General features: G+C 45.6%; 1 protein-coding gene across 1 annotated transcript in view; it reads right to left on the minus strand.

Annotated features, from left to right (window-relative positions):
- Positions 1 to 15749, minus strand: part of lcp2a (lymphocyte cytosolic protein 2a) — a 31493-nt gene that overhangs the window by 10708 nt on the left and 5036 nt on the right. Inside the window, exons 2-8 of the mRNA XM_023962603.2 lie at positions 7259 to 7321; positions 7123 to 7169; positions 2390 to 2455; positions 2049 to 2074; positions 1907 to 1962; positions 942 to 1116; positions 762 to 856 (exon numbers count right to left, since the gene is read on the minus strand). Coding sequence (XP_023818371.1) covers positions 762 to 856; positions 942 to 1116; positions 1907 to 1962; positions 2049 to 2074; positions 2390 to 2455; positions 7123 to 7169; positions 7259 to 7321 — 528 coding nt within the window. The remainder of the gene's footprint in view (positions 1 to 761; positions 857 to 941; positions 1117 to 1906; positions 1963 to 2048; positions 2075 to 2389; positions 2456 to 7122; positions 7170 to 7258; positions 7322 to 15749) is intronic.

Consider the following 15749-nt stretch of genomic DNA (forward strand, 5'->3'; position numbering starts at 1 on the left):
TTCTAAACATGCTTTGATTATTTTTATTATTATCAAGTGGTTGTTTTCTCATAATTTTTTTTAATCTGTCCTTTTTTTGTGTGTGTGTGGAACAGAGCCGGAAGAAGGACTAGGATTAGGCTAATATGTGCCAAAGACAACATTTAGCCGTGGAAATAGCTCAAATCCATGCGGGATATGCTGCAATCTGTATCTTGACTGAACGTAAATATGTGGGAATAACATCCGCCTTAATTATGTCTGGACATGATTGGAAACATGAATTCACATGATTGTTCACACGGTTTCTCAGGACTGAGCAGCATTTCTCCAATCAAAGCTGCCTCCGTTAGCTCACACACATCCAAGAACCGCTCCACTGTTGTGGGGAGACGCGGTTCTCCTGAGTCCAGCAGCTCGCTAAAGCAGAGCAGCCGGATGGACTGAAGCCTCCTCCGGAGCACACAGTAACAAAGCACCTCCCCTGCCTGCAATCGGCATAACCCACCTATCTCCATCGGAAAGAAATTTTGATCCAAATGACTGATCAGGGCAGAGTATTCAGAACGGCGTGTTTACATGACGCATTTTTATTCTGATCAGGCGTTCATTATGATTACTTTTGTCCATGTAAACGCAGCTAGTGGTTTGCTGGCTGCAACGCTCCTCTGTATCGCTGAGTTATCAGTTCTTAATGAGAAATGGTTGAAGACAGGTTTTACTGACAGCTCGGTAGAAGCTTTCTGCTCGGGTGCAGATCTTTTGGCTCCCTGCGTACTCACATCTCGGGATGAATGCCCTGGCAGAGTGGAAGCCAGGGGGCGGGGACTCAAAGCTGGAGGTGCGCTCATGTTAGACGTGTGGTTATCTCTTTTATCTGTGGAGGTATAAACATGGCTTTTGGTTACCTACTCAGGTAGTGGTATGCAGGCCTGAAGTCAACCATGTGCTTCATTGAGTACCAATATAATCCCCCTCCCCTATGGGGGACGTTGGGTAAAACTTGGTAACCCCATCATCCGATGGTGCTGAAGGCGGGGGCTCGTATTCGTTAGATGGGTCTTCGCTCGGGGACTCGTAGTTGTCACTTTCTTCCTTTTCATCACTGTACGGACTCTCATAGTCGTCGTCGTCTTCCTGTTGGCAAAAGAGGGTTTATAGATGTGATAGAAAGAAAAGAACAGAGGAAATGCTGTCAAACTGCATGAGAAACCTAAAATAAATAAATAAAAAGAAAAAAAAATGCATGCAACAAAACAAAAGAGTCAATAAAAATAGTAAAAATAATATTAAAAAAACCTAGTCAATCATTAAATGTAAAAATGTTTTAAAATAACATATAAATGACATTTACCAAACAAAAACAAGCATAACTCTTCCACAGTCTCTTTGAAGGAATAGAGTGGTCTACTTTGGGGAAAGATTCACTCAAGTCCAACAAATCCAGGACTGAAGACTTTCAATGTCTGACTTGGACCTGAAATGAGTAACCCTGACCTGGTTTTGTTTCATGCAGACCTGCATTTTAGAGTCAGACATCAGTTTTACCAAAACGGTTACTCAGCCTAATATGATCTTATCTGTTTTGCATTGTGTATCTCTGTGTTTTTCCAAAAATTGAAATTCCATCCATCCTCTGTTCCTGTTCAGGGCTGGGAGAGTCCTACACATTAATACACCAGTGGTGCCACATGGAGGCAGGGAGGGTCAAGTGTCTTGCCCAAGGACACAACGGCAGCTGACTGGGGGGAGCAGTGATCAAACCGCCAATCCTTCAATCATTGGCCGACCTGCTCAACCACCTGAGCCGCTGCGGCCATATCATAAATAAATGGAGGTGATCTGTAAGGGTGTTGCTGTTTCACAAAGCTCCCAAATTTCCAAAAGCTCTTCAGAAGCTGAAGGTTATGAGGAAAAATCAACTTACAAATTCATTATCGCTCCACCCTTGGGCCTCAGAGCTGGTGTCTGTAGAGCAGAAACCTGATCACAGGTAAAAAACAAAAAAATACACATCAGCAAAATTCTCTTGGAGAAACTAAGGAATTCTCAGTATAGGAGAAACTCACCTGCGTCAGGAAACACGGGGGCTTGTCTGTGGAAGACAGACATGGATCAGAACTTCACAGCAACTCATGCTCAGACTGGGTTCAGTGCATTCAGAAGCTTGATAAAAATCATGTCAGAAATGTCTTCATGGCCTCTGCAGACACATGATGAATCCTAACAGCAGCCTCTGCGGTGTTCAGCCCAGACTGAGCTTCCACAGTCCTATGTGCAAGTCTGGCTTTGTGAAGACACAAATTCTATTCACACTGGAAGAATCAGCTACAAACACATGTCAATCTAAGATGACCACCACAACTGAGTCCCCAATGTTTAAGTCAGGTTAAGGGAAACAGGAACGTACTTTTTACCAAACAGGCTTCTCTTCCCCTCGTTCCTGCGGATTTCATTACTGAGCTTGGAGATCATCCTGCGGACACACAAAAAGCATGAATCACACAAACTGCAGCAGCTTCCTCATGACCCGGTGTAGCAGATTCAGTACAGAACCAGCCCAGAACTGAACTGTTCTGATCTTTTTTCATATAGAACTTTCGTTTGTTTCTATGATTACAAATTCTTTTCTAAGCTGAAAATTGCTGCTTCGCTGCAGGCAAACTGTGAGTTTCCATGACCCTGTAAGCTGTGATCAGTGGACTCAACGGTTTCCTTAAAAACTGTTGTGAAGATGTTTTTGGGTCAGCCACTCTCTGGCTGCCTTCCCTCTTTAGGCAGCTTTCTCTCTGAAGACTCTAATGTGTGCTCACGCAGCTCGTCAGGATTTTCAGACTGGGCCCAAGTGACATGAAGGACCCACATGAGTCAGATCTGTAGGGGAAGATAGCTGTCAAAAGAACGTGTATGCATACATACAAAACTGTACACAAAAAAATAAAAATGCAAGATTTTGTTTTATGTAGCTCGTGAAACCAAATTTCTCCTGTTACATTGATGTCCTCACTCCTAAATCTTCCACAGTTAACTGTCAGCTCTATAAGAACAACACGGAAGATTTTGGGAACAACAGCAACTCAACTACCAAGTGGTAGACCACGTAACCTGATGGAGAGGGGTGAGCGGATGCTGAAGCGCGTAGTGCAAAGAGGTCACCGACTTTCTGTACAGTCAATTTCTACAGAGCTCCAAACTTCATGTGACCTTCAGATTAGCCCGAGTTCAGCATGCAGAGAACTTCATGGAATGGTTTTCCATGGTCGAGCAGCTGCATCCAAGCCACACGTCACCAAGTGCAATGCAAAGCGTCGGGTGCAGAGGTGAAAAGCACGCCGCCACTGGACTCTAGAGCAGTGGAGACGCCTTCTCTGGAGAGACGAATCACACTTTTCCATCCAGCAATCTGATGGACGAGTCTGGGTTTGGAAGTGGCCAGTAGAACGGTACATTTGGGACTGTTTTGTGCCGAGTGTGAAATTTGGTGGAGGAAGAATTATGGCGTGGTAATTTAGGCTTGGCCCCTTAGTTCCAGTGAAAGGAACTCTGAATGCTTCATGATACCAAAACATTTTGGACAATTCCATGCTCCAACCTTGTGGGAACCGTTTGGAGTGGCCCCTTCCTCTTCCAACATGACTGTGGACCAGTGACTAAAGCAAGGTCCATAAAACACGGATGACAGAGTCTGGTGTGGATGAACTGGACTGGCCTGCACAGAGTCCTGAACTGAACCTAAAAGAATACCGATAGAACTGTTGTATTGTATTGTTGTTCATGAAACTACACTCTTGTTTACAGGAAAAGGCAGAGAGCTGGCAGACATGATGGAGAAAAGGAAGGTAGATGTACTGTGTGTGCAGGAGACAAGGTGGAAGGGCAGCAAGGCACGTAGTATTGGAGCAGGATACAAACTGTTCTATCATGGTGTTGATAGGAAGAGAAACGGGGTAGGAGTGATTCTGAAGGGGGAGTTTGTAAACGGTGTTCTAGAGGTGAAAAGAGTCTCAGACAGGATGATGAGCCTAAAGTAAGAAATTGAAGGGGTGATGGTGAATGTAGTCAGTGGGTATGTGCCACAGGCTGGCTGTGAGTTAGAATTGAAGAAGAGATTCTGGAGTGAGTTGGATGAGGTCATAGAGAGTATCCCCAGAGGAGAGAGACTTGTTATTGGAGCAGACTTTAATGGGCATGTTGGTGAAGGCAACAGAGGTGATGAGGAGGTGATGGGCAGGTTTGGTGTGAAGGAAAGGAATCTGGAGGGACAAATGGTGGTGGACTTTGCGAAGAGGATGGAAATCGCTGTAGTCAACACTTACTTCCAGAAGAGAGAGGAACATAGAGTGACATACAGAAGTGGAGGTAGGAGTACTCAGGTGGACTACATCCTATGTAGACAAGGTCATTTGAGAGAGGTTATTGACTGCAAAGTGGTGGTAGGAGAGAGTGTAGCCAGACAGCACCACATGGTGGTGTGTAAGATGACTCAGGAGGTCAGGAAGAAGAAGAGAGGGAAAACAGAAAAGAAGACCAAGTGGTGGAAGCTACAGAATGAAGAAACTTGTGAGGAATTTAGGCAGAAGTTGAGACAGGTCCTGGGTGGTCAGGATGAGCTTCCAGATGACTGGGAAACTACAGCAGAGATTATCAGGGAAACAGGTAGGAAGGTGCTAGGTGTGTCATCTGGAAAGTGGAAAGATGGTAAAGACACTTGGTGGTGGAATGAGGAAGTACAGGAATGCGTCCAGAGGAACAGGTTGGCTAAAAGGAAGTGGGATGTAGAAAGGACGGAGGAAGGTAGACGGGAGTACAAGGAAGCGCAGCGTAGAGTGAAGAGAGAGGTGGCAAAGGCCAAAAAGAAAGCTTACGATGAGCTATATGACAGGTTAGACACAAAGGAAGGAGAGAAGGACTTGTACAGACTAGCCAGACAGAGAGACAGAGATGGGAAGGATGTGCAACAGATAAGGGTGATTAAGGACAGAGATGGAAAGGTGCTAACAACCCAGGAGAGTGTACAGAAAAGATGGAAGGAGTATTTTGAGGAGGTGATGAATGAGGAAAATGACAGGGAAAAAAGGGATGAAGATGTGGTTGTTGTGGAGCAGGAAGTAGCAGAGATTGGAAAGGATGAGGTTAGGAAGGCTCTGAAAAGGATGAAGAGCGGAAAGGCCGTTGGTCCTGATGACGTACCTGTGGAGGTATGGAAGTGCTTAGGAGAGACAGCAGTGGAATTTCTAACGAGTTTGTTCAATAGGATTTTAGAGAGTGAGAAGATGCCTGAGGAATGGAGGAGAAGCGTTCTGGTCCCGATCTTTAAGAACAAGGGTGACACGCAGAACTGGAGCAACTATAGAGGAATAAAGTTGATGAGCCACACAATGAAGCTGTGGGAAAGAGTAGTAGAAGCCAGGCTTAGGGAGAAGGTGGATATTTGTGAACAGCAGTATGGTTTCATGCCCTGTAAGAGCACCACTGATGCCATTTTTGCTTTGAGAATGTTGATGGAAAAGTACGGAGATGGTCAGAAGGAGCTGCATTGTGTGTTCGTAGATTTAGAGAAGGCGTATGACAGGGTGCCGAGGGAGGAGCTGTGGTACTGTATGAGGTCGTCTGGAGTGGCAGAGAAGTATGTCAGAGTAGTTCAGGACATGTATGAGAGAAGTATGACGGTGGTGAGATGTGCTGTAGGTCAGACAGAGGAGTTCAAGGTGGAGGTGGGACCACACCAAGGAGCAGCTTTGAGTCCCTTTTTGTTTGCTATGCTGATGGACAGGCTGACAGACGAGGTAAGACAGGAATCTCCCTGGACAATGATGTTTGCGGATGACATTGTAATTTGCAGTGAGAGTAGAGAGCAGGTGGAGGAACAGCTAGAGAGGTGGAGGTTTGCTCTGGAAAGAAGAGGCATGAAGGTCAGTCGTAGTAAGTCAGAATACATGTGTCTGAACGAGGGGGATCAAGGTAGAAGCGTTAGGTTACAGGGGGCTGAGGTGAAGAAGGTGCAGGAGTTTAAGTACTTGGGGTCAACAGTTCAGTGTGATGGGGAGTGTGGAAAAGAGGTGAAGAGGCGAGTGCAGGCAGGTTGGAGCGGTTGGAGGAAAGTGTCAGGAGTTTTGTGTGACAGAAGAGTGTCAGCAAGACTCAAAGGAAAGGTGTGCAAGACAGTGGTGAGACCAGCTCTGCTCTATGGGTTAGAGACGGTAGCAGTGAGACAGAGACAAGAGGCTGATATGGAGGTAGCGGAGATGAAGATGTGGAGGTTCTCCTTAGGAGTGACCAGGTTAGACAGGATAAGGAACGAGTACATCAGAGGGACGGCTCATGTTGCCTGTGTTAGCGACAAAATCAGAGAAGCCAGACTGAGATGGTTTGGACATGTTCAGAGGAGGGATAGTGGATATATTGGTAGAAGGATGTTGGAGATGGAGCTGCCTGGCAGGAGGGCAAGAGGACGGCCAAAGAGGAGATATATGGATGTCTTAACAGAGGACATGAAGTTGGCTAATGTTAGGGTAGAAGATGTTCATGATAGAGTGAGGTGGAAAAGGATGATTCGCTGTGGCGACCCCTGATGGGAAAAGCCGAAAGAGAAAGAAGAAACTACACTCTTGTTTATGACGTCACTGCTGTCACATGAATGCTGGTGATGATTTGTTGTGACCAATCACCTACAGAGATAAAATATTAATAAAGTAATGATTAAGAGAAAAATACTAAGTAGTTCATAAAACAGGTAAACAGTGCCTGATTGTTCTCCATTGCAGAGACATCGGTAACCAGACATTCTATATCCGGTTACCAATGTCTATGAAGGTACCTTTGATTTTGACAGTTGTCTAACCCCGTAACTCCAGGTCTGTTTTTGTCAAGTATTGAATTTCTTTCAGTTGACTTGATTTATTTTCATCAGTCATATCTGCTGGAAATGACTTTGCCTCTAATTTAAGTTCAGAGGTGAGAAAGTAAATGTGAATGAAGATGGTGTACAGTTGTGATACAGTTGGGACTTCAGATAAAACAATGATCCCACAACCTTAATCAAAGGAAGCGTATCTTTAAAATTTGAAACTTGTTTTGATCAATGGAGTTAACGAAAGCTGCCTGTAGTACTGCTGTGTGACTCCAGAGGGCAGTAATACTTACGGAGCTTGGAGTTTGGGGAACTTCTGGAAGTCGCTGTCAGTCAGATTCTGCATAAACAAGAACAGTTTGGGGTCAGAAAAACTTCTTAATTTCCAATTGAAAATGTCTTTTCTGTCATGGTTTTCTCGAAACTCACCACAAACCTGGCGCCACTGATGGAGTTTTTCAGTACTACTTTGTCACAGCCGGGTAAATTCCTCTGTGGGGCAAAAACACAACGTCAGCTCAGAGTTTTTAACCCTTTAAAGGGCCATATCATGCTTTTCTTAAGCCTTTCAGAGAAAACTATTTCCATATAGATGATCTTATATTATCTTTGGCACACTAAGAGAACGATAATGAAAAATTATTTAATTTCTCTGCTCATTTTTCCACCCAGAAGGAAGACGACTCATTCTCTGAGGCTCCGCCTTTCTCTCCTTGTGGGTGCCGCCCATTTCATGACGTCATCCTAAAGTCAGCCTCAGTAGTGTGTCTGCGTTTCACCCACGAAAACAAACAACATCCAAACTTTTGCAAAGATGGATGTGCATATTGCAGATCATCGTAAGTTCTGCAGAGAAAGTGGGTGTGTTTCAGTCTGGGGGCGGAGCCGGAAGTGCAGACTCTTCCTGGAAGGGGCTGATCTCACTTATTTACATCAGCTCGTGAGAACCCGCTCGTTTTCGTTGTTTGGGAGGGGCTGCTGCTCAGAGAGCAGGTTTTGAGAGGAACACTCAGAAATGGATCAAAATGTCACTTTGTTTAAGCGATGAATGAACATTATAAGATAATTAAAAGCTCAAAAAGGTTGATTTAGCATGATAGGGTCATGGATCACCTGGCAGCTGCACCCTCCTCCTCCCCCTTCTGTGTGTTCACCTGTTTCTCTCAGCTGTTTTCAGTTTCCTGATTATGTGGTTTGTTATTTAAGTTTCTGTCCTTGTTGTTTTCAGTGTCGCAGAGTCCTGTTTGTTTGTACAACTGGATGTTTGACTTCTTTGAGATTTCGAGTAAATCTGTGACAGTCTACTTGAGTTCGAGTTTGAGTTCCTCCTTCCTGCGTTTGGGTTCCTTCGGTCACGAGTCGTAACATTACTCTGCGACCATGACCAACCCAGCAGGAGGTTCCCAGCTGAGGGACTTACCTGGATCATCGGGTGAAGGAGGCTCCGCCGCCGGTGAAGAGCTGTTGGCCTTGGCTCAGGAGATGCGTGGGTTCATGTCCGGGATGCAACAGCTCCACGATCGTCTCTCCAGGCTGGAGCATGTTCCTTCACCTTCGACCCAACAAACCAGACTGGGTCATCCCGAGCCGTTCGATGGAACAGCTGAGGCCTGCCGGGCGTTCATCACCTCCTGTCGCCTCCACTTTGATTTCAACCCCGACGAGTTCCCCTCCGAGCAGAGCAAGGTTGCTTTTGCTTTGAGCTTTCTGACGGGTAGAGCCAAACGATGGGGTTTGGCAGAGTGGGAGCGCGGAGCAGAACTTTGCCGCTCTTTCCGAGCATTTTCAACCCACCTCGTCACTGTGTTCGACCCTACTACACCCCATCGAGCAGCCGCGTCCGAGCTTCTTCGCCTCCAGCAGGGACCGCGCAGCGCCTCTGACTACGCCGTGGAGTTCCTGACCCTGGACGCCAGCACCCGCTGGGCGGATGAGGCACTCGTGGACGTTTTTCTCCAGGGTCTCTCCAGCGTCCTCAAGGACGAGCTGGCGGCGAGGGAGATTCCAGAGGACCTAGAGGAGCTGATCGATCTGGCAGTTCGTATTGATCGGAGGATGCGGGAACGGGGTCGTGAGCGACGCCGCAACACCAGTCCCCGCCCTCGCCCGCTTCCTCCTGTGAGTGATCCTCCGCTCCGTTCCAGCACTCCTCGCCAGGATTTCGTTCCTTCCCCGGAGCCCATGCAGCTGGGTTCAGGACGTCTGACGCCCGCTGAGCGGCGGCGCCGTATGGGAGCTGGACTTTGTTTGTACTGTGGACGGTCTGGACATTTTGTGCGCGACTGCCCGGGAAACGACAGGGTTCATCAGCAAGGAGGGAACTGGTGAGCCGGATTTCGTCTTTTTCTTCTCCCTCAAGGCCTTCAACCAAGGTCTTAATAAACTATGCAGGAGTTCAGGAAGAGCTTGAGACCTTAATTGAGTCTGGTTCAGATGGCGACTTCATTTCTCATGAAGTAATAAAAACACTCAAGATTCCTGTTGAACATTTGTCTCCAGTTTTGCATATTCATGCCATCAATGGGGCAGTCATTCATAAAGTGTCTGCACGTACGGTTGAAATTCATATAACTGTGTCAGGTAACCATACTGAACTGCGGAGATTTTTTGTTGTGGAATCGCTGAAACCACAGGTTATCTTAGGTTTTCCCTGGCTGTGCAGACACACCCCTCATATGGACTGGACTTCAGGACGTGTATTGTCTTGGAGTTCGTTTTGTTTGTTGAACTGTTTAACTGCAGCCACTATTCGCTCCTCAGTCAAGAGACCTTCCCCTGAACCTTTGGATCTTAGCACTGTTCCTACTGAATACCATGACCTTGGTTCTGTGTTCAGCAAGATCCTTGCCAAGTCCCTTCCCCCTCACCGTCCTTATGATTGTGCCATAGATCTTCTGCCAGGAACACATCCACCCAAGGGACATGTATATCCTCTCTCTCGTCCTGAGCAGGAGGCTATGGAGGAATACATCCAGGAGGGTCTCCAGGCTGGCATCATTCGTCCCTCTTCATCTCCTGCAGGAGCAGGATTTTTCTTTGTGGGCAAACGAGACGGGGGGTTGCGTCCTTGCATCGACTACAGGGGGTTGAACTGCATCACTGCTCGGAACACTTACCCCTTACCCCTATTACAGACTGCCTTTGATCAATTAAAGGGGGCCCAGATCTTCACCAAATTTGACCTCCGAAGTGCGTACCACCTTGTCCGTATACGTGAGGGGGATGAGTGGAAGACTGCCTTTAATACCCCTAATGGCCACTTTGAATATTTGGTTATGCCTTTCGGGCTCACAAACGCACCTGCTGTTTTTCAGAGTCTTATTAACGATGTGCTCAAGGACATGTTGAATAAGTTCGTGTTTGTATATCTGGACGATATTTTGATCTTTTCTCCAGATCTCGGGACCCATGTGCAGCACGTCCGAGCCGTACTCCAGCGCCTCCTTGAGAACCACCTGTATTGTAAGGCCGAGAAGTGTGAATTCCACACAACACACACAAAGTTCCTTGGCCATGTGATCTCACCTGGATCAGTTCTCATGGACCAGGACAAAGTGAGGGCCGTTCTGGAGTGGCCTGTTCCTACTGGACGCAAACCAGTTCAGCGATTCCTAGGGTTTGCCAACTTCTACAGGCGGTTCATTAGAAACTTCAGTGACGTGGCTGCACCTCTGCATGGACTCACATCAGCTAAGGTACCTTTTATCTGGGATAAGGGCGCAGACAAAGCATTTTCCGAGCTGAACAGACGCTTCTCTGCAGCTCCCGTCCTGACTCAGCCTGATCCCTCCAAACAATTTATTGTGGAGGTGGATGCGTCTGAGACGGGGGTGGGGGCTGTTTTATCTCAGAGGGCGTCTGATAATAAAGTCCATCCCTGCGCGTATTTCTCCTGCAAGCTCTCTCCTGCAGAAAGAAATTACGACATTGGGAACAGAGAACTACTTGCTGTTAAACTAGCCCTTGAGGAGTGGCGTCATTGGCTGGAGGGTGCTGAGAAACCATTTCTTGTGTGGACGGACCACAAGAATCTGGAGTATATCAGGACTGCCAAACGCCTAAGCCCTCGCCAAGCTAGGTGGGCTCTGTTTTTTGACCGTTTTGCCTTCACCCTTTTTTATCGCCCTGGCAGGAAGAACACCAAGCCGGATGCCCTGTCTCGTCTAGATCAGAGAGAGGAGGGTGGAGATTCAACTACAGCCAGCCCCATTGTCCCGTCTCATTTGGTTCTGGGTGCTACACGGTGGTCCTTGGAACGCAGGGTCAAGGCCTTGGTTTCTGATCCTGCAAATATTCCACCAGGTTGTCCGGCAGACTGTCTGTTTGTTCCTTCCAGTCTCCGTCCGTCAGTCCTAAAGTGGGGACATTCGTCCCGGTTAGCCTGCCACCCTGGAGTTATGAGAACTGCCTTCCTGGTGGCCCAAGGATTCTGGTGGCCCACCATGTCTTCAGACATAAGGGCATTTGTTGCCTCCTGTCCTGTGTGTGCCAGTGTAAAAACTCCCAGAACTCCCCCTGCTGGTTTTCTTCAACCTCTTCCTGTACCCTCCAGGCCGTGGTCCCATATTGCTATGGATTTCGTCACCGGTCTGCCCAGCTCGAAGGGAAAAACAGTCATAATGACGATAGTGGACAGATTTTCCAAGCTGGTTCATGCTATACCACTACAGGGGCTACCATCAGCCAAGGAGATGGCAGTATTGGTGACGAAACACGTTTTTCGTCTGCACGGTCTTCCGCAGAACATAGTTTCTGATCGTGGGCCTCAGTTTGTAGCTTCTTACTGGAGGGAGTTCTGTAAAATGTTAGGAGTCAAGGTCAGTCTAAGTTCCGGTTTCCACCCCCAGACCAATGGCCAGGTAGAGAGGTTCAACCAAGATCTAGAGACCACTCTACGAGCTATGTGCTCAAAGAACCCCAACACCTGGTCATCTCATCTCCCCTGGGCAGAATATTCACACAACTCTCTCATCAATACCACCGGTTTTTCCCCCTTCCAAGCAGCTTACGGCTACCAACCGCCTCTCTTCCCACACCAGGAGCAGGCGGCCTCGGTTTCGGGTCCTGCTGCATTTGTGAGGCGTTGTCGTCGTTTTTGGGAGGACTTCCGACACCGGTTGCTGAGAAACCAAGAGAGGTTTACCGCTGTCGCCAACCGCCGGAGGACTGCCGCCCCTGAATACAAGGTGGGAGATCGAGTGTGGCTCTCTTCCGCAGACATTCCACTCAAAGGGGGCTCTAGGAAGCTGATGCCTCGCTACATTGGTCCTTACCCCATAATTGAGATCATCAACCCTGTGGCAGTCAGGCTTGGTCTGCCCCGTACTCTCAGAGTTCACCCGGTGTTCCACGTCAGCAAACTCAAGCCTGCAAAGGACTCACCTCTTCAGCCTCCTTCCGTGCCCCCCCCTGCACCTCGTATTGTGGATGGAGATCCTGTGTATACTATTCGGGAACTCCTCGCCTCCAGGAGGGTTGGTCGAGGCGTCCAGTATCTGGTGGACTGGGAGGGTTACGGCCCTGCTGATCGTCAGTGGGTGCCAGAGCGCCACGTCCTCGACCCAAACTTGATTGCCCGTTTCCACCGTGACCACCCTGATTAGCCTCGTCGGGGTCCGTCTGGGAGCCGGACTTTGTGAGGGGGGTTATGTCATGGATCAGCTGGCAGCTGCACCCTCCTCCTCCCCCTTCTGTGTGTTCACCTGTTTCTCTCAGCTGTTTTCAGTTTCCTGATTATGTGGTTTGTTATTTAAGTTTCTGTCCTTGTTGTTTTCAGTGTCGCAGAGTCCTGTTTGTTTGTACAACTGGATGTTTGACTTCTTTGAGATTTCGAGTAAATCTGTGACAGTCTACTTGAGTTCGAGTTTGAGTTCCTCCTTCCTGCGTTTGGGTTCCTTCGGTCACGAGTCGTAACAGATAGAGGCCAGGGGTCACCAACATTTATGACATGAAGCGCCAATTCAAAATGTCCTACATAACAACTATGTCAGCACCAACTATAATGTGAACTAATATACTACGAAATTAAAAAACATTTCCAATAGATCTGAATTTGTATTTCATTTTTAAACAGCAGGTCAAATCGATTTAAAACCTATTTTGGTATTATCTTACAAAAGTTTTTCATAACAATAATGCAGAAGGAAAATAGGTCAAAGTTGAAAAAGTTTAGCAACTTTGAGTGAAACCAAAAGTACTGCATTTGTGGTTTGGATTGGATACATCAAAACAAAATACCATCAATATTTTTCTAAGAACTTCACAACCATTAACATGAAAAAAATAACTGTATTTTGACCTATTCATCTTTTATTACATTATGAAACATGGTCTGAGTAACTTCATGTGAGTTCATTCTGTCATGGTGCTTTAATTCCATGTAAAAGTAAATGGTTTTACTTTTTTGTTATTTTGCTAATTATAATATAAATTTTCCACAATTGGACATCATTATCATTTATCTTTTTCACCCTAAGTAAATAAAGTAATGATCACGTATAGTAACATATTCATTTTAGAACTTTTCCATATTTTATTTTGACTTTTGGCAAAACAGAGAGAGAGTCTGGATTTAATCCGATCTTGCTTGGTTTTTCTTTCATAAACTGAAATTATGACTTCATAAATGTCAGCCACTGCGACGCCAAAAACATGACTGAAAAAAACAGTTGTGCAGTCATAAAAGTGTGCAGCAGCTCAAGGATCTACTGCGTGCTTTTCCATCTCACGCACGCTCATCGTGATCCACAGACGCTCTCCTATCCACCAGCTACAGGATCATTGTTACAATATTTTGTTTTTCCCTTCCCGTGCATTAATTTAAATCGCCCATTCCTGAAGGCTGACGCAGAAAAGTGTCAGTATTTATATTGGTGGGCGGGGTCACAGTAACAGCGCTGCGTGATTGGGCCATTTCCCTATGATCTTATAGGGGAAAAAAGACCATCGTAAGAGATTTTCACTCAAACCCGATCTGTTTTTCAAATACGAAAAGAAAAAAAACAGCTGAAGTGTTTATTTTAAAACCGCCGCACGCCACTGTCTTTCACTCTGCATGCCCCAGATTAGGGGGCATGCAGAGTGCAGTGTCAGTGGCCCATCAGTGTTAAAGGGCCACTGATGGGCCCTTTAACACTGAAACTTTAGCTCCAGTGTTTTTGCATTCTTTCAACTACTTTAACTCTTCAGCCGTTAACCTGAATAACGTAAATCCAACAGAGAAAAGCAGCTTTATATAGATGCTGATGTGCAACACTTTACTGCAGTGAAGCGCTTATGTACTCCACGTAAATCAGCTGATTTTGTCGAGGAGAAAGCATTTACTAACACTTTACGTCAGTAATGTGTTGCATAACAGCACTAAGTCACAAAAAAGCTGCTTTTCTCCACGTCAGAATAATCTGATCGTGTACCAGTCGAGAAGTTACAGTATGTCACAAGACGTGTTTTATTTAGGTTTCTGGCAATGTCTCCGGTGGTAAATGCTTAAAGGAGGAGGGACAAGAAAACATGAGAAAAGGTAAAGTTTCATGGCTAAAATGACAGAATTGAAGACTGAACTGAAAGAAAAACAGTCGCAGATCACAGTTTTCAGAAACGTATGAAAAAAATGCCACCAGAAGAAAGCTGCAGAAAAAACACCACTGAGTGTGTGTCAGTGTGTATTCGCCTTTGTATGTCAATGAGGACAAATTAAAACGTCTACCAATGTGAGGACATATGAGAGCTGAACTACAGCACCCCCCATTGATAAAAGGATGCAACTGCAGTACGCTAAGTAAAACTGGATAAAATTGGTTATACTAAAAAAAGAGTAATAATAATTATTATTACATTTTCCAAACATTACCACCAGTGCTGCTGTGCAACACTAAGTTGTGCTCCAGCATAAGCGGGATCTGCAGGGTTTTTCCTGGACACAGAACTCTAACTGCCACGGAAACATTTATTCCTGCTGCATGGATCAGCTGGTGACTTGGAGGTGTATTTCCCGGCTTTGATATGTTTTAGCTGACTAAGTTTCACACACCTTCCAGAGGTGATTCCACTGTGTTAAATGAGCGTACAAAATGAGAGAAAGAACGGCCATTTTAGAAGTAATTATTCATAGAAGATTGTTTTTACCACAAACAGTTACACAAAACTTAAAAAGAGAGAGACAGAAAAAAATCACAGGAAGAAGAACATTTACTTGTGACATTCCAACCACAAAGGATGGTTTTTGTTTCTTTTTGTGGACAAGTACATCCAATTTAGGCTAAAAGGATTTTTTGAAACACTATATGACTTTGTGTAATTACAATACTTCACACTATTAGTTTTACCGATATGACAAATTGGCAAAAAATATGCCTCTCTAGCAACAAATCGAGGCCATTTGTTTTCTTTTTTTTGCCTCCAACCAGTCACTGGTGGCAGGTGGTGGTCCATGCTGAGTTTTCCTCTCCACTGTCGCTTTACACTGAAAATCACTTGACGTAATCTGGGTCACTATTATTGTCTATTTTTGTACAGCTAAAATGATCTGGGTTTATCAAAATTATTTCATTAGATAGAATATTATCAATCATAAAACTGTTTTAATGTAGAAACGAGCTGAGATTTAAACTTGTGTTTTATAATTTAACTGAATTATTAGTGATTGGTGTTTATCTTTTTAGCGTTTTTCCACTTTCTTCAAAGCCCAAAGACTCGAAGGAAGACAATAAACAATTGAACGCTTTGGGCAACTGCAAGTTGTATTAGATGTCCCGTGGAGATACATTTCAGACTCAGCAGACTGAAACGCACTCAGAGTTGTGTTTAAGATCAGTGAGATTGCTGTGGTCTAACTTGTAACTGGAGGTCAAAATGTAGACGTGTGGTGGTTTCAATGAGCAGCAGATGATTACAGATTACTGGAAAATATTTTTGAGAAGAC

Source organism: Oryzias latipes, chromosome 14 (assembly GCF_053564925.1).
Source record: "Oryzias latipes strain Hd-rR chromosome 14, Olatipes_Hd-rR_3.1".
In the NCBI taxonomy this organism is placed as follows: Eukaryota; Metazoa; Chordata; class Actinopteri; order Beloniformes; family Adrianichthyidae; genus Oryzias; species Oryzias latipes.